This window comes from Natator depressus, chromosome 8, assembly GCF_965152275.1.
Source record: "Natator depressus isolate rNatDep1 chromosome 8, rNatDep2.hap1, whole genome shotgun sequence".
NCBI lineage: Eukaryota > Metazoa > Chordata > Testudines > Cheloniidae > Natator > Natator depressus.
Window position 1 is genome coordinate 42,988,408 of NC_134241.1, and position 17,777 is coordinate 43,006,184.

The following is a 17,777-nucleotide window of genomic DNA, read 5'->3' on the forward strand; positions in this document are numbered from 1 at the left end:
GGCTATTATTACGAGAACTAGCTCAACGAATGTAGTTAGAAGCTAGGATAGCACAGTTACAGACTATGACAGTTTAAGCCTTAAACTTTGAGGCAAGCCCTCCTACAAGGAATTGCAGCCAACATTTGTAAAATGCCTACACAAATATAAAACAGCCTATATGCAGAGGTAGGTCAAGGCCTTCCTGCCAATGGAGTTTCCAAAGCCCTAGTACAGAGGGGGCCTAAGATCGTTCAGGATAAAGGGAGGGAAGTATACTCGGAGTGACAAGTAGAATGTGCTGCACACCAGAGGGAAGTGTCAAGCTTCAATTTTGAAAATAGAAGTTTCCAGGAAATTCTCCAGAAGCCCTGAAAAGTTCCTTGTCTTGGACAAAATTCTAAGTAAGAGAAGACATGGAAAGAGATCATCCGACTGAAAAGAAAGGAAGGGTAGTATGGAGAAAATTTTGCTCTTGGACTTAGAAGATTATTTCCCTCTAACGTAAATGAGAGGGGATCATGCATATCTGGCTGTTTAGACTTTTTATTTCCCACCACGGGAGGAGGAGGAAGCTGGTGTCATTACAGGGATGGCGGACATATCATGACTAAAGGGCCTCACGTGGGTTATGAGGGTACCTTCATGGTGGGAAGTGAGGAGGTGACATTACAGAGTCAGGCACAGGAGGGGGGAAAGGTAATTCATATTAAGGTAGGGTGTGAATTTAGAGCTCCAGAACTATTCCTGAATAACTCTGTATGTGGAGATTCTTAGTACAGAATAAGGGCATCCACACATCGAGTTATTCAGCAGTTATTGCAGAATAACCCCATGTGTGGACAAACCCTTAGGTGGTGACATTACAGGGATCACAGCAAAGGGATGCCAATGCAACCAGGTGGTAACAAGCTAGTGAAGAACACCATGGAGAGCTGAAGGGCACAGATACACAGAGTTGTACAGATTAGCTATCCAAACAGTATGGAGGAATTATTTTAATTAGAACTAGCAAGTAACATTGAATATTCATACAGCACCATCCCATCCACACACCTTAGAGTGTTTTATACTGCTCACTGTTACTATTCCTCCTTTACAGCAGGCAAAACCGATGCACAGACCTTGTTGCCACTGGGGATTTGTTCCAACCCCACTCACTGGTGTAGCTGCCCGGTGCAGACCTTCCTACAAGCAAAGCTGTTACAAGCCACAGTTTGCACCATTGCAGTGTGACCTGGTTGCACACAGGGCTGAGTGGCAAACTGTGCTTATATCAGCTGCACCCGTCTCACCAGGGGCTTGCAACTGGGCAGCTATGCCAAAGGCAGGAATACCCAGTATGAAGAAGGCCTGAGAGCTCAAGAAAGTTGCCTAGGGTCCCACCAGAGGGGGTGATGGTATGGGAGAAAAGATGACATTATAAGGGCAAAGGGAGAAGCAGACAATGTTATGGAGCAGGGGGGATGATGTGGGGTAACAGGGGCAAACCTAGGAGGCGGAGGGATGCTAGGGGGTCAGTAAGAGAGGAGGAGTATTGCTATGGGGCAGGGGGCACCGAGAGGGGCAGGGGTGCTGCTAGAGTGCAGTGAAGGGGCATTGTTAGGGGACAGTGGTGCTGCTATGGGGCACGGAGGGGCCAGTGATGTTGCTTTGGGGCAGTGGGGCATTGCTATGGGGCAGTGGGGGCGGGGGGCGATGCTATTGGGCCGGGGGGGGGGCGGTCCCGGCTTCCCCCGCTCTCACCGCCTCGGGCCGGTCGAACTTAGCGAGGCGGAAGGTCTCCGGGGCGGGCCGGCTCCCCGGTGGCAGCGCCCGGCACAGCGCCCCGATAGCTGCCGGCAGCGCCCCAGCCCGGCCTCGCCACATCCCGCGGCAGACTCCGACACTCGCCGGCTAGCGCCGCTCGCCTCCGCTTAAACGGCGCCTCCGCGCTACTGCGCAGGTGCACACGGCCCCGCCTCCCAGGGCGCATGTGCACGGTGTGCGTGCGAAAGTGACGAGTGAAGCCACGCAGAAGCCGTCGCCCTCGCCTTGCACCCTCAGTACTGCCCTTCCTTGGAGCACGTGGCCACGTGCTGGGCTCCGAGCGCTGGGACAGGCTGTCGCGGCCTGGTGCCTCCTGGCCGGGGAGTGGCTCTTCCCTGTGCGTGCAGCGCTCCGCGCAGTGGGGCAGAGCCCAGCAGCCTGGAAATCCCGGAGCAGGGCTCTAGCGGGTCCAGCCCAGAGCTCGGTGCCAGGCTGGCCTCTGCTGCTGCCCTGGGGGCTAGACGTGTGCAGAAGGGTTTGCAGGAAAGCGCAGAGTCTGAGCTCATGTTACCTCAACAGCTGGGGCTTTATGTAGGGCATAAAATAGCAGGAGACTGGCAGTAAAATCACCAGAGTGGGCACCTGCCCAAGGTCTCTGGGCACCACCATGCTCTAAACATTTATTGCTGTGTGACTCGGCAGGTTCCCGCCAGGAGCGGACACAGCTGTGCAGCACCTTGTTGCTGGGACTCAAGAGCTGGGGACTCTTGCATACTAGATAGGGCATGTGGTCTGTCCGGGATTTCTTTTTCCTACACTAGCCCTTATGTCGGTATAACTTATGTCATTCAGGTGTGTGAAAAAAAACCCTGAGCGACATGTTTCACCAACAGAAGCACTAGAATGGACAGTACTACTATGTCTCTCTCTGACATAGCTACTGCTTCTCATTGGGTATGGTTTAATTCTGCTGAGGGGAGAGCTCTCTCCCATCAGCATAGAGGGGCTACCCAGGAGACTGTACAGGAGCGCAGCTGCATCGGTACAGCTGTGCCACTGTAAGGTGTGTAGTGTCGACATGACCAAAGATGATGACGTGTTTCTTTCATCTGTCTTGTGAAAAATGTAGCTATTTTGACATAGTCAAATATTGAAATACCAGAATTGGATGTTGGACAGGAATTCTGATTTTCAATCAGCTCTGAGGGGATTGGTAAGTAACCAGAATCAGTCATTTAAACATTCACATAGCTGATAACAGGTTTCAGAGTAGCAGCCGTGTTAGTCTGTATCCGCAAAAAGAAAAGGAGTACTTGTGGCACCTTAGAAACTAACAAATTTATTTGAGCTGTAGCTCACAAAAGCTTATGTTCAAATAAATTTGTTAGTCTCTACGGTGCCACAAGTACTCCTTTTCTTATAGCTGATAGCGCAGCCCCAGGCTAGCATCCTAACTCCCCGGACAATTCTTCCTTTCCAGTGCTCTTTCTTATTTATCCAATGGCCACACAGACATAAAACATGGTTTAGAATACTAATAGGAATCTACCAGGATTCGAACATGGCTATTTAGCTAGGCCCACGTAGGCAAGGAAAAGATACACTATAAATAATATTTGAGCCACAAACAAAAGTTGTGTTATTATAGGATTACTTTTATTGTGCCTGATCCTGCAAATATTTATGCAAGGGAGTAGAGTTGGCTGAAATGGCATGTGAATAGCTTTACTTAGGCAAGGTAGTTCCATTGACTTCAGTGAAACTACTTGACCAAGTAAGTTACTTACATATAGAGCTGCTGGAAAATTTAAAAAGAAAGTCAGAAATTTTTTTTAAAAAATGTTTCCATTTTGCTGGGCTGCAAAGGGACCCACATCTCATTTTTTCAAAATTGTATTAAATACCTTTATCAAAAATATTTTTGGACCATTATGGGAATTTTTTGTTTGTCAAAATCCTGCTTCTTTTTGAGTAAAAAATGTCAGTTACTCTATTGATAATGTTTAGGATCAAAAATTCCTTTCAAAATGTGGCCAAAAATATTACTGGAAAAAAACTGGAAACAGTATGTCACAGAAATTTTAATTTTTAAAAAGGAAAAATAAAAATTTCCAATTAAAAAGCTTTTTGGTCAAAAAATTTCAGCTGTACTCCTCTGCAGACGTTTGCAAGATTGGGCCTAAAAAGCATGCTCTATGTTAGCCCCCACATTCTAACCCTGCTGGATACCCTGGCTAAAACATAGTTTATGTTTGGCCACATAAAATAGGAGCTTGGACCTTGCAAATAAAGGTACAATGCTGATATCTGAAAGATAATGAGTGTAACTGTCCAACTCCTCTTCTGTCAAAAACAGCGGAACTCTGGAAATGTTTCCCTTTGAACCAGCCACAGTGATCTGGGGATTTATGAGCTTGTTCCCCCACCCACTCACACATACACCTCACTGAGCACCCTAGTCACCTGTCACAGGAGAAGGCCCCTTACCTCCTGGCAGGGATTTGTCTGAGCTCCTCTCTCTCAGCTCTTGCCACTTCTTTATATTTGCATTTTGTCGCTCCCTCCCTTTCCATGTTGTGTCGCCATGGCCAAGACACGGAGCATCCAGCTGCCCTGCTCTCACTCCGGCACTGTGCTGACCTCACCCTGACATCACAGTGCTGGGCTCTGTGCAGGCAAGATGACGTCATGGTGCTGAGATGAGACAGGAAGCTCCTCCAGAAAATGTGATGGGGGTGCGTCTCTAAAAGTAGCAGTTCCTGGGACAGACTCAGAGTCTGATCCCCCTTCCTGCAAAAGCCCAGGGGAGAAGGGACTGGCACACTTTGCTCACAGGAGACCCAGTGCTGCTCTACAGATGCCCAGTTCCATGAGCTCTTGCAGTAAGCAGGAAGAACTAGATGGGCCACTCAGAAATTAGCAGAGTCTGATCTAGTAGAGGCACAACTGAAAACTGAGTGGGAGGAATGCTTGTCCATATGGCCGGCACAATCCCTGAAGGGGAGATAGAATGGGAAGACTAGGCAGAGGGGGCATTTTACGTCAAAGGGGTTTACCAGGTCAGTAAGACACAATGGGACGGTGAGAAGGGGTGGGGAAAATACTTTGGACAAAGCAAAAACTGTGATGGCATGGACTTAGCAAGAGTGAAAACTTAAATACTTTACTGCAGCAACATTTCAGAGAGCTAACTCTTTTGGAAGAACACACTTCCAAGCCTAGAATTACACTGCAACTTGCTCCCACTTTTAAGTTTCCTCCCCCATCTACGTCAGTGAGTTGAACGTAGAGGGCAGTTGATCCCTGTTGAGAGAGAAAGTAGGGAGTAGGTCGTGCAGGTCAGTCCCATGATGATTATCTCTTTATCTAGCAGACATCACCCAAAACTGAAGCGTGGTGGGAAGCCGGCAATGCAACTTAAAAACAAACCAGAGGGGACTGTGCAGACAAGTTTGCGCTGGTTTGAATCACCCTGCAGAGAGAGAGAGAGAGCTCATCTTAACTTGCTTGGCCCTGACTGTTATCACTTGTGTCATGAGTATAGGTGTGTGGCTGTTGTGCAGCTGAAAGCCACTCAGATTAGCACAGAGCTGTGTAATCATTGTGCTTCCTCCTGTAATGTGCCCAGTGCAAATGTTTCCTTATCTAATGACAGATTTTAAAATAAGCTGAAGCTAGTCCCAAAGGGCAGGCACTGAGCCTGAGAGAGCCAAAGGACTCTTCTCCAAAAGGCTGAGCACTTGACACACTTTAGCAAGGGTGCCTTTCTCTGTTCTGAATGTCGTTCAATCTGATTGAGGCTGTTGGCTCTGTCATTCTGGAGATCAGTGTCTTGCAGGAATGCTTCTGCCTGCAGTGGAGCTGTCAGTCCACTGGGTGTCATGATTGTTCCAGGCAAAACAAGCTCCAGAGCAGCAGGACCCAGCCCAGCCAAACAGCACTTCTGCATTGAATGGAGTCAGAGATCCCTAAATAGTGCAGTGCCCTGATGCTGTGCTGGAATCAGCACGGCACAAAGACAGACAGTGTGGGTGTCAGACAGGCGGTCTGACAGAGCCTTGGCAGGGTGAGCATGGGTTAGAGGTGCCAACACTGTGAGAGCCAGAGGTTGATGTTGCGCTCTGTGTGAGCTGCATGGCAGTGGACTGGTTCAGACACAATAACTGGAATGGGTTACCTAGGGAGGTGGTGGAATCTCCATCCTTAGAGGTTTATAAGGCTCAGCTTGACAAAGCCCTGGCTGGGACGATTTAGTCCTGCTTTGAAAAGGGGGTTGGACTAAATGACCTCTTGAGGTTTCTTCCAACCCTAATCGTCTATGATTCTTTGATTCTATAAACTCCCTTCTGAAATTAGAGCAGTTCCCATCTGGGTGCACAACTGAGTCGCACTGACCTTCCATGGAGTTAACACAGGAGTTAGCCTGCATTGTGGCTGGAGAGCTATGTGGAGTTCTGTCAGCAGAAAGAACTTTAACTCTGCCCTTCAGTGACACCAGTTTCCAGTCTTCTTTCCTTTTGCATATCCTTCAGCCCTTTAGTCATGCAGCTGGTTGCAGAAGGTCCCTCTGATATTCTAATGTGATATTTAAGATCAATTTCAGAGTAACAGCCGAGTTAGTCTGTATTTGCAAAAAGAAAAGGAGTACTTGTGGCATCTTAGAGACTAACCAATTTATTTGACCAGAAGCTTTTGTGAGCTACAGCTCACTTCATCGGATGCATACTGTGGAAAATACAGAAGACGTTTTTATACACACAAACCATGAAAAAATGGGTGATTATCACTACAAAAGGTTTTTTCTCCCCCACCCCACTCTCCTGCTGGTAATAGCTTATGTAAAGTGATCACTCTCCTTACAATGTGTATGATAATCAAGGTGGGCCATTTCCAGCACAAATCCAGGTTTTCTCCCCCCCCCCCCCACCCCAAAAAAACCCCGCTCTCCTGTTGGTAATAGCTTATCTAAAGTGATCACTCTCCAACATTTTTATGGCTGACTTAGAACAACGCTTCCTCAGCTCTCGTCCCCTAACGCACCTACTCTACTTGCGCTATATTGATGACATCTTCATCATCTGGACCCATGGAAAAGAAGCCCTTGAGGAATTCCACCATGATTTCAACAATTTCCATCCCACCATCAACCTCAGCCTGGTCCAGTCCACACAAGAGATCCACTTCCTGGATACTACAGTGCTAATAAACGATGGTCACATAAACACCACCCTATACCGGAAACCTACTGACCACTATTCCTACCTACATGCCTCCAGCTTTCACCCTGACCACACCACACAATCCATCGTCTACAGCCAAGCTTTGCGATACAACCGCATTTGCTCCAACCCCTCAGACAGAGACAAACACCTACAAGATCTCTATCAAGCATTCTTACAACTACAATACCCACCTGCAGAAGTGAAGAAACAGATTGATAGAGCCAGAAGAGTTCCCAGAAGTCACCTACTACAGGACAGGCCTAACAAAGAAAATAACAGAACGCCACTAACCGTCACCTTCAGCCCCCAATTAAAACCCCTCCAACGCATTATCAAGGATCTACAACCTATCCTGAAGGACGACCCAACACTCTCACAAATCTTGGGAGACAGGCCAGTCCTTGCCTACAGACAGCCCCCCAACCTGAAGCGAATACTCACCAGCAACCACATACCACACAACAGAACCACTAACCCAGGAACCTATCCTTGCAACAAAGCCCGTTGCCAACTATGCCCACATATCTATTCAGGGGACACCATCACAGGGCCTAATAACATCAGCCACACTGTCAGAGGCTCGATCACCTGCACATCCACCAATGTGATATATGCCATCATGTGCCAGCAATGCCCCTCTGCCATGTACATTGGTCAAACTGGACAGTCTCTACGTAAAAGAATAAATGGACACAAATCAGATGTCAAGAATTATAACATTCATAAACCAGTCGGAGAACACTTCAATCTCTCTGGTCACGCGATTACAGACATGAAAGTTGCAATATTACAACAGAAAAACTTCAAATCCAGACCCCAGCGAGAGACTGCTGAATTGGAATTCATTTGTAAATTGGATACAATTAACTTAGGCTTGAATAGAGACTGGGAGTGGCTAAGTCATTATGCAAGGTAACCTATTTCCCCTTGTTTTTTCCTACCCCCCCCCCAGACGTTCTTGTTAAACCCTGGATTTGTGCTGGAAATGGCCCACCTTGATTATCATACACATTGTAAGGAGAGTGATCACTTTACATAAGCTATTACCAGCAGGAGAGTGGGGTGGGGGGAGAGAAATGTAGTGATAATCACCCATTTGTAGTGATAATCACCCATTTTTTCATGGTTTGTGTGTATAAAAACGTCTTCTGTATTTTCCACAGTATGCATCCGATGAAGTGAGCTGTAGCTCACAAAAGCTTATGCTCAGATAAATTGGTTAGTCTCTAAGGTGCCACAAGTACTCCTTTTCTTTTTATTTAAGATCAAGAATGTTTTCTTAGGGCTAGTGGAAGTTGTCAGGTCCAGGCTGTTCGAAGGTTTGAAAAGCCAGTATATCAAAGTCGATTGTCCATATCACTCCCATCCTCATCTTCCCTTTGTCATCTGCGCTTTGTAAGGTCCTGTAGAAGTTTGCATTCTACAGCTGAAGAATTTGTACAGACTTGCATGTAGAAATCGGTCAACCCTACACTCGGCTGATGCAGCAACTCATGATGTCGGATGCCATCAGATGGTCAAGAGACATCTACATAGAACACATCACTGGACATCGGCAATACCAGGAGGGATGAGCTGGAGTGCCGATGAGAAGCGCAGTGGGGAAAGTAACTGAAATACTTCCCTGATAGATTGTATTTTATAAATGGACAAAACTACCTAATTCTCAAATACTGAGGGACAATCTTCACTCATTGATATATTTTGCTTTCCACAACCAAATCTCTGTACAACTTTTCATGAGTGATGTACCCGAATACTTGGATGCTAATATCTAAACTGTATTCTTAAATTTATTCACCTAAATCTGGGTTATGTACTATTTGTATCATATTTGTATCATATGGCTTTTAAAAACAAACTTTGTGGATAATCTAGCACTATACCCAGATGTAGAGACACTCTTTTCTCAAACCTATGTATTATATAATTTTAACATTAGCTTATAAAAATATATATATATAAAATATTATATATATAATATATATAAAAAAATATATATGAGTTGTATGCATGATGCCTTGTCACAACACTAATTGTTATTCCTCAAGTCGGCACTATACAATGAGAGGCAAGGTCGGGGAGGTAATATCTTTTATTGGAACAACGTCTGTTGGCGAGAGAGACAGGCTTTTGAGCTTCATGGAGCTTTTCTTCAGGTCTGAGCTTAACAATGATGTTCTGGACCTCAGAGGGTTGTTTATAGAGAGAGGCTGAAATTTTCAAGACTGTGTAAGGGACTGAAGTTGGGCATTCATTTCAATGGGAGTGGCGTGGCCAAATCCAAAAACATAATGAATCTGCATCTACTAATACTTCTATAAGTGGCGGGTCACAGAATCTTTGTGAAGATTGGTGAATGGTGCCTTCATTATCACCTGTTTGTCCAATCAAGATGTGAAAAGTATCTGTATTATTCAGTGGATTGTATAAGGCTGTAAGGATGGCTAAAATCCCTGTGATAGCCGGAGGTTTATCGTGGTTCCATTTTAACATTTCTGGTCACAGACTCAAGGAAACTGATTTTAAAATATAAATTAGTTATTTCATCATTTTTTCTTCTCAGCGGCAAAGAGTCCTATGGCACCTTATAGACTAACAGACGTATTGGAGCATAAGCTTTTATGGGTGAATACCCACTTAGTCGGATGCATGTAGTGGAAATTTCCAGAGGCAGGTATAAATATGCAAGCAAGAATCAACCTGCCTCTGGAAATTTCCACTACATGCATCCGACGAAGTGGGTATTCACCCACGAAAGCTTATGCTCCAATACGTCTGTTAGTCTATAAGGTGCCACAGGACTCTTTGCCGCTTTTACAGATCCAGACTAACACGGCTACCCCTCCGATACTTTTCTTCTCAGGTCACACAAGTCTCATCAGGAGGCCATACCACTCCTCTGTCCTCAATGTGTCCTTAATCCAAGTGCCACATGAGTGGGAAGGGTGGTCTGGAGCATAAGGCACTGGATTGGGACTCAGAAGACCTGGCTAAGCCACAGATTTCTTGTGTAACCTTGGGCAAGTCCTGTAATCACCGTGTCTCACTTCTCCAGCTGTAAAATGGGCCTAACATTCCCCTCTTTCACAGGTGTGCTGTGAAGATACAATCAATGAATGACTGTGAAGTTCTCAGATACTACGACAAAGAGAGCTATAGACCTACTGTGACAAAGTTCCTCCTCTACCTTGGTGGGTCTTGCACTTATTGGCGGATTTGCTCGCCTTGGAGCTTCACGGCAGCCCTCAGTTTGGCTGTTTTCATGAACCCACAGTCCAGATCGACTCCTCCTGTGTCTGACCAGGAGTTGGGAGGTTTGGGGGGAACCCGGGCCCGCCCTCTACTCCGGGTTCCAGCCCAGGGCCCTGTGGAATGCAGCTATCTAGAGTGCCTCCTGGAACAGCTGTGCGACAGCTACAACTCCCTGGGCTACTTCCCCATGGCCTCCTCCCAGTACCTTCTTTATCCTCACCATAGGACCTTCCTCCTGGTGTCTGATAATCCTTGTACTCCTCAGTCCTCCAACAGTATGTGTTCTCACTCTCAGCTCCTAGCGCCTCTTGCTCCCAGCTCCTCACATGCGCACCACAAACTGAAGTGAGCTCCTTTTTAAACCCAGATGCCCTGATTAGCCTGCCTTAATTGATTCTAGCAGCTTCTTGATTGGCTGCAGATGTTCTAATCAGCCTGTCTTAATTGTCTCCAGAAGGTTCCTGATTGTTCTGGAACCTTCCCTGTTAGGAGACGGAATCGTTTCTTTGCTCGCTTCTGAGCTATCTGCTTTCCTTTCTTTCCTGAAGCCCCCTGGCCCAGATTTTTCACACTTTTCCTTTTGCTTAGTTTCCCCCCCCGCGTTTGGGCCGGACGCTTTGTTTTTTTGGTTTCGTTTTCTCCCGCTTTTCTGAGCTGCGTCAGTGTGCTGGCCGGTTGCCAGCACCCCCCCCCAGACGCCTGCTTTTGGATTTTGCTTTTTGCTTAATTGAAACCCCCAGAAGAGGGGGGGAGGACTGCCGACCCGCTGTCCAGAGAGGGGAGTGGACGCCCCCAGACCCAGCCGTTTTGTTTTTTGCCTGGACTTTTTTCTTATCACTACAACATTCCTAGCTGCCGAGAGCCTTGGGACAGAGCCAACAGCTGCAACAGATGCCAGAGGCCGGAGAACTCGCCCGAGCAGCCGTGAATCATCGTGGAGAGAAGCCGTAAGACTGAGGGATTTCCTTTGAATTATACCCTCGGGGGGGGGGAGTTGACTGCGTTCCAGCTGCGTCTGTGGCGGCACAGGGGTGTAGCAGGGAGCTACCCCCAGATCCACCGGTGCCCCCAACCCCCCCACCACTACTACGACTATCACGGCCCCCGCTGCCTCGTCCCTGCTGGCGATCTGCCATCTGCCTTCGGATCCAGCTGTTTGCTTTGGACTTTGCCTTTCGGACCGGACATAACAACCAACCAAACGAGACTCTTTGGACAAGTGTGGTGGGTCGCCCTCCCTCCACCCCCACCCCCTGGATTGTTTATCCCATAGTTTACCCCTACTACCGGACCCCGATTTTTGCCCCCCCCCTTCTTCCGGTGTCTCCCTGTCTCTCCCTGCTTACAATGGCAGAGATGGAGAGACGCAAGGCCCCTCCAATGAAATTGGTTGTCCCTTCCCCATCTACCCCCCTGCCCACCCCTCAAGATCTTCCCACCGCCTCCATTGTTAGAACCCCTGCCCCCGCCCCCGCTGGGGCCTCGGCAGTGGGAGGCACCGGGGCAATTACTACTGCTGCTTTGGTTTTTGCCCCATTAGATTCTAGGAACCCCCCCCCAGTTAGACGGAAAGGTCGGGGCGGGCCGAAAGGAAAGGGCCCCGCTAATGCCGCTGGGCCCTCCATGGCAGAGGCTGCCCCCACCACTGTGGCCTCATCATCGATTGTGGCACCCCTCCCAGCTGTTCCCTCCACCAGCTCTGCGACCGTCCCTCCCCCGGCCCCCAGGACGTATGCCCGGGCGGCGGCAGGCTCCCCCTTGCCTGCCGCCTCCTCATCTCGCCCACCCACTACCTCCGCTACCATCACTAGCGCCCGGGGCCCTCTTCCCGCCCTGACCAGGAAACACGGTGTCCGTTGCCTCCTGGTACCCGCCTCGCCCCACGTGGAGGCGTACGTGCAGGCGTTGGCGAAGGTGGTAGGACCCATGGCCATTGTGGCGGCCTCCAAGATGTATGGGAAGGTCGTTTTCTTTCTGGCTTCGGAGACTGCCGCCCAGGAGGCGGTGGAGAAGGGCCTAGTGGTAGGAGGGGTGTTTATCCCCCTAGAACCGCTAGAAGATCTGGGCGTTCGCCTCGTCCTCACCTCCGTTCCTCCCTTTTTACCTAATGTTGCACTGTTACCCGCTCTTTTTGCCCTGGGAAAACTTGTTTCTGCTATCAGCCCTCTCCCGTTAGGCTGCAAGGACCCCGCCCTCCGTCACGTCCTCTCGTTCCGCCGGCAAGTGCAGATTTCACTGCCGGCGGGGGTGCGTGACGGAGAGGCGCTTGAGGGGTCCTTCCTAGTTCCCTACCAGGGAGCCCGCTATAGGGTCTTTTATTCCACCGGAGAGGCCCGGTGCTACCTCTGCCGCTCGGCGGGGCATGTCCGTAGGGACTGCCCTTTGGCCCGGGGGAGAGGGGCACCTGAGACCCCCGAGACCCGGCAGGATATCGGCCCTGTCGTTGCCGACACCCCTGGCCACCCGGCACCTGAAACCACCCCTCCTCCCACCCGATCCAACGCTGCCCCCGTCCGGGCCCAAGAGGTATCTTTCCAACAACGCCCGGGCGACCACGGGAGTCCCGCTCTTGCTGTAACCACCTCGGCAGAGCCTCTGGAGGAGAGTGTGGCACAGCTATTACCAGGTGCAGGAGAGGGCTCGCCCCAAGGAGAACCCCCCGCCCCTCCTGCTGCCTCACCGCTACCCTCCCGAACCCCTGAACCTTTGCCTCCGCGCCCCGCTCCGCCCCCTGCTACTCAACCCCCAGATGATGCTATGGAGGGCTGGACTGTAGTCCAGGGGAAGCGAGGCAAGCGGAGGGCTCGAGCCCCGCTGCATCCATCTGACGCGGAAGCCCCCCGGAAGACCAGGAAGGGAGGTACTGACCTTGAGCCTCCCGCCTCGGCCACGAGTGAGATCCATTCGCTGGTGTTGGGAGGTGAAGATAGACTGGCATTGGAGGGAGGAATCCCCCCTCCGCGAGGGACCCTCCCCTCCGAAGCCCCGGAGGAAGCCCCTTCTAACCGGATACCACCTGAACTCCCTACGAACCCCGACGTGACCGTTGAGGCGGGCCCTAGCGGAGAGGCCCCCAGGGTAGTAGGAGTCGGCCTCTCCTCTGTGTATGCAGAGATTGAGGCCCTAGATTTGACCCCGGTCACCCAGGGAGGGGATGATTTACTGCCGGCCAGCCTCGTTTTAGGCAATCTCACCCCAGGCCCCCTTTCCCCATGTTCTCTCCCCCTGACTGCCTTTCCGGGTGAGCACCCCACGGAAAGTGGTTTACCACCTGATGCCATGGCTGCCACGACCACCCCGAAGCCAGCATCTAGCATTGCTCGGAGCCCCCTCCCTTGCCCCTTAACCCCCGACCCTGCTCAGGAGGCATCTTCTTTTTGCTGCTCGCCTCCTGAAGCCCAGGGCCTTACCTCTGCCCCTGTCCCCACCCCTGTCCCGGTTCAATTTCCCTCCTCCTGCAAGGCTACTGCCGCCCCTGGGGTTATTTCTTTTCCGCCTTTTGCAGACCCCCCCCAGGGAGCAGTCTTTACGTTTTCTAGTTGCGACTCATTAGGAGTTGCGCTTTTCCCCCTGCCATCCCCTTCCACTCCAAGGCACGAGATGGATTTACTAACCCCAGCCTGTCAGACGCCCCGTCGGCGGTCCGCACCCTGCCTACCCGCCTTAGCGGACCTCGAGGCTGTATTAAGAACCCCATCGGGGAGTACCCCGGAAACCGTAACCCCATCCCCCCATGAGCTGCGGCATGCACTACGGCAGTTCTTAGAGCACACCCGTGGTGCCCGCAATAGGGCACAGCTGGCTCTCCAGCGATGGGGGGACTTCGATCAACTTGTTCAGGCCGCAAGGGCCCTTATGAAGGAGGGCAGAGGGCAAGGGAGGCACGGTGCTGCGGCCTACGAGCGGGCCCGCGGCTTCCGGAAAGAGCTACTTACTTATGGGATGGGACACGGGTTGCTACGCGACCCGCCGGGGGCCATGAGCACCCCCACCAATGAGAACTCCCCACCCCCCCGGCCCTCCGCATGACACCTCTCATTATTGTAACCCTGAATACCAGGGGCTGTAGGATGGCTCTCCGCAGGTCCCAGGTGCTCTCCTACCTTCGGGAGGGGGGGTACTCTGTGGTTTTCCTGCAGGAGACCCACACGGACCCAACCGCCGAGGATAGGTGGCGGCTGGAGTGGGGGGACGGGGTGTACTTCAGCCATTGCACGACCTGGCAAGCTGGAGTGGCGACCCTGTTCTCCCCCGCCCTGCGGCCCGAGGTGCTAGGGGTCACTGAGGTCGTACCGGGCCACTTGTTGCACCTCCGAGTTCGTCTGGAGGGGCTCGTGGTCAATCTTGTTAATATCTATGCCCCGCAAGTGAGTTCACAGCGGCCACAATTCTACCAGCAGGTGTCCGATTTTCTCGGCACCCTAGACTCGCACGAGTGCCTGATCCTGGGAGGGGACTTTAACACTACCCTCGAGGAGCGGGACCGCTCGGGGGCCGAGCCGAGCCCGGCCGCCGCGACCATTCTCCGAGACATAGTCGATTATCACTCCCTAGTGGACGTCTGGCGTGACCATCACCCAGATGACACTTCCACGTTTACCTTTGTCCGGGTGGAGGCCCATCGGTCACACCGCTCTCGGTTAGACCGTATTTACCTATCCCGTTTCCATCTTTCACAGGCCCACTCCTCCACCGTGCGGCCGGCCCCTTTTTCCGACCATCATTTAGTTACCGTCACGGTCTCCCTCCGTGCGGAGGGACCGGGGCCGGCCTACTGGCACTTTAATAACAGCCTGCTGGAGGACGAGAGCTTTGTGATGTCCTTCCGGGAGTTTTGGCTGGCCTGGCGGGAGCAGTGGCGTGCCTTTCCCTCGGTGCGGCGCTGGTGGGATCTAGGGAAGGTGCGCGCCAAGCTCTTCTGCCGCAACTACACTCGGGGCGCCAGCCGACGGAGAAATGCGGCGATAGAGCAGTTGGAACGGGAGGTCTTAGAGCTGGAGAGGCGCCTGGCCGCCAGCCCCGGCGACCCGTCCCTCTGCGGAGCGTGCCGGGAGAAGCGGGAGGAACTTCGAGCCCTCGAGGACCACCGGGCCCGAGGTGCCTTTGTCCGGTCCCGCATCCGCCTCCTTCGGGAGATGGATCGCGGCTCCCGCTTCTTCTATGCCTTGGAGAAAACGAGGGGGGCCAAAAAACACGTCACCTGCCTTCTAGCGGAAGACGGCACCCCCCTCACGGATCCGGAGGAGATGTGTGGGAGGGCCCGTGACTTCTACGCAAGCCTTTTCTCCCCGGATCCGACCGATCCTGGCGCTCGCGGGGTGCTCTGGGAGGAACTCCCCACGGTCAGCGTGGGCGACCGAGACCGGCTAGAGCTGCCTCTCACCCTGGCCGAGTTCTCGGAAGCCCTCCGCCGCATGCCCACCAATAAATCTCCGGGCATGGACGGGCTGACCGTGGAGTTTTACCGCGCGTTCTGGGACATCCTCGGCCCAGACCTAGTCACTGTCTGGGCTGAGTCTTTGCAGGGCGGGGTCCTCCCTCTGTCGTGCAGGCGAGCGGTGCTTGCCTTGCTGCCGAAGAAGGGGGACCTCCGCGACTTACGAAATTGGCGTCCCCTCTCGCTCCTTAGCACGGATTACAAAATCGTAGCGAAAGCAATTTCGCTGCGGCTAGGGGCCGTGATGGCGGACGTGATCCACCCAGACCAGACCTATACTGTCCCGGGTCGCAGCATTTTTGACAACCTCTTTCTAGTCCGAGACCTTTTGGAACTCGGGCGGAGAGACGGTCTGTCGTTCGCCCTCCTGTCTCTCGATCAGGAGAAGGCGTTCGATAGAGTGGATCATGGGTACCTCCTGAGCACCCTGCGGGCGTTTGGATTCGGACCTCAGTTTGTGAGTTTTCTCCGGGTGCTGTACGCCTCCGCGGAGTGTTTGGTTAGGCTCAACTGGACCCTGACCGAACCGGTCAGCTTCGGGCGAGGGGTGCGGCAGGGGTGCCCCCTCTCAGGCCAGCTGTACGCTCTGGCGATCGAGCCTTTCCTCTGTCTCCTCCGCAGGAGGTTGACGGGGTTGGTGCTGCGGGAGCCGGAGCTGCGGCTGGTCCTGTCGGCGTACGCCGATGACGTCCTCCTCGTGGTCCAGGACCCGGGCGACTTGGCGCGAGTGGAGGCATGCCAAGCCATTTATTCAGCAGCCTCCTCCGCCCGAGTCAACTGGGTCAAGAGCTCTGGCTTGGCGGTGGGGGGCTGGCGGCAGGTAAGCTCCCTCCCACCCGCGCTTCAGACCATCCGGTGGAGTGCCGGCCCTCTGCTCTATCTCGGCGTTTACCTTTCTGCCACGCACCCTTCTCCGCCGGAGAACTGGCAAAATTTGGAAGGCGGCGTGATTGAGCGGATCAGGAAATGGACGAGGCTACTCCGATGTCTCTCCCTTCGGGGGAGAGCACTGGTGCTTAACCAACTAGTCCTGTCCACGCTCTGGTACCGGCTCAACACCCTAGCCCCGGCCCCGGGTTTCCTGTCCCACCTCCGGAGATTGATTCTGGAGTTCTTTTGGTCAGGATTGCACTGGGCCCCTGTTGGAGTTCTTCATTTGCCCCTGAAGGAAGGAGGGCAGGGCCTGAAGTGTCTGTACACTCAGGTCCGCGTTTTCCGCCTTCAGGCCCTGCAGAGGCTCCTTTATGGTGCAGGTAGTTCGACGTGGAGCATATTGGCGCACGCCTTCCTACGCCGCTTCCATGGGCTCCGATATGACCGGCAGCTCTTTTATCTTTCTCCGAGAGGTTTTCCGCGAGACCTCTCCGGGCTGCCGGATTTCTACCAGGACCTCCTCCGGACCTGGAAACTGTTTTCAACCACCAGGTCTGTGGCGGCCATCGTGGGGGCAGATCTCCTCACGGAGCCCCTGCTACACAACCCCCAACTTCGTGTGCAGGCGGCGGAGTCCCGCACGGTGCGCCAGAGGTTGGTCCTGGCGGGAGTCACGAGGGTCGGGGACCTCCTGGACTACGACCGGGGGGACTGGCTGGATCCCCTGACGCTCGCTCGACGCATGGGGCTCTCCAGCCTTCACACCCCCCGGCGCGTGCTTCAGGAGGTGGAGGCCGCTTTGACCCCCGCTGCTCGGGCTTATGTCAGCCGAGCCTTGCACGAGGGCGCACCCCGCCCATCCTTTACCCCAGGCCCACCGGACCTTTCCATCGGGCCCCTACCTTGCCGATCCCAACACACCCCTCATCCTTTCACTGCAAGCCGGCTGCATGAATTGCAACCGGTCGGTTTTCAAGTTGCATCACGGCAATATTTATATACACTCACGCTCCATACCCTTCACGCCCGCACCCTGGTGTCCCGCCCCGACACAAAGTGGCGAGACCTCCTACCACCCTTGGAGGGGGAGCAACCTCGGTGGGCCAGCCTGTACTCCACCTTGGTCCCGAGGCCCGTCGGGGACATCAGTTGGCGGCTCCTTCACGGGGCCGTGAGCACGGGCGTGTTTTTGACACGTTTTACCTCCGTTCCAGAGACTTGCCCCTTCTGTAATGTGAGGGAAACCCTGGCGCACGTCTATT

General features: G+C 52.6%; 1 protein-coding gene across 3 annotated transcripts in view; it reads right to left on the reverse strand.

Annotated features, from left to right (window-relative positions):
* The window catches only part of TEDC1 (tubulin epsilon and delta complex 1), a 166,043-nt gene extending 164,129 nt beyond the window's left edge, over positions 1-1,914 (reverse strand). For all 3 annotated transcript variants that reach the window (XM_074960845.1, XM_074960844.1, XM_074960846.1), the window contains exon 1: positions 1,726-1,914. In XM_074960845.1, the coding sequence (XP_074816946.1) occupies positions 1,726-1,848 (123 nt within the window). In that variant the 5' untranslated portion in view covers positions 1,849-1,914. The remainder of the gene's footprint in view (positions 1-1,725) is intronic.
* Positions 1,915-17,777: the final 15,863 nt, after the last annotated feature.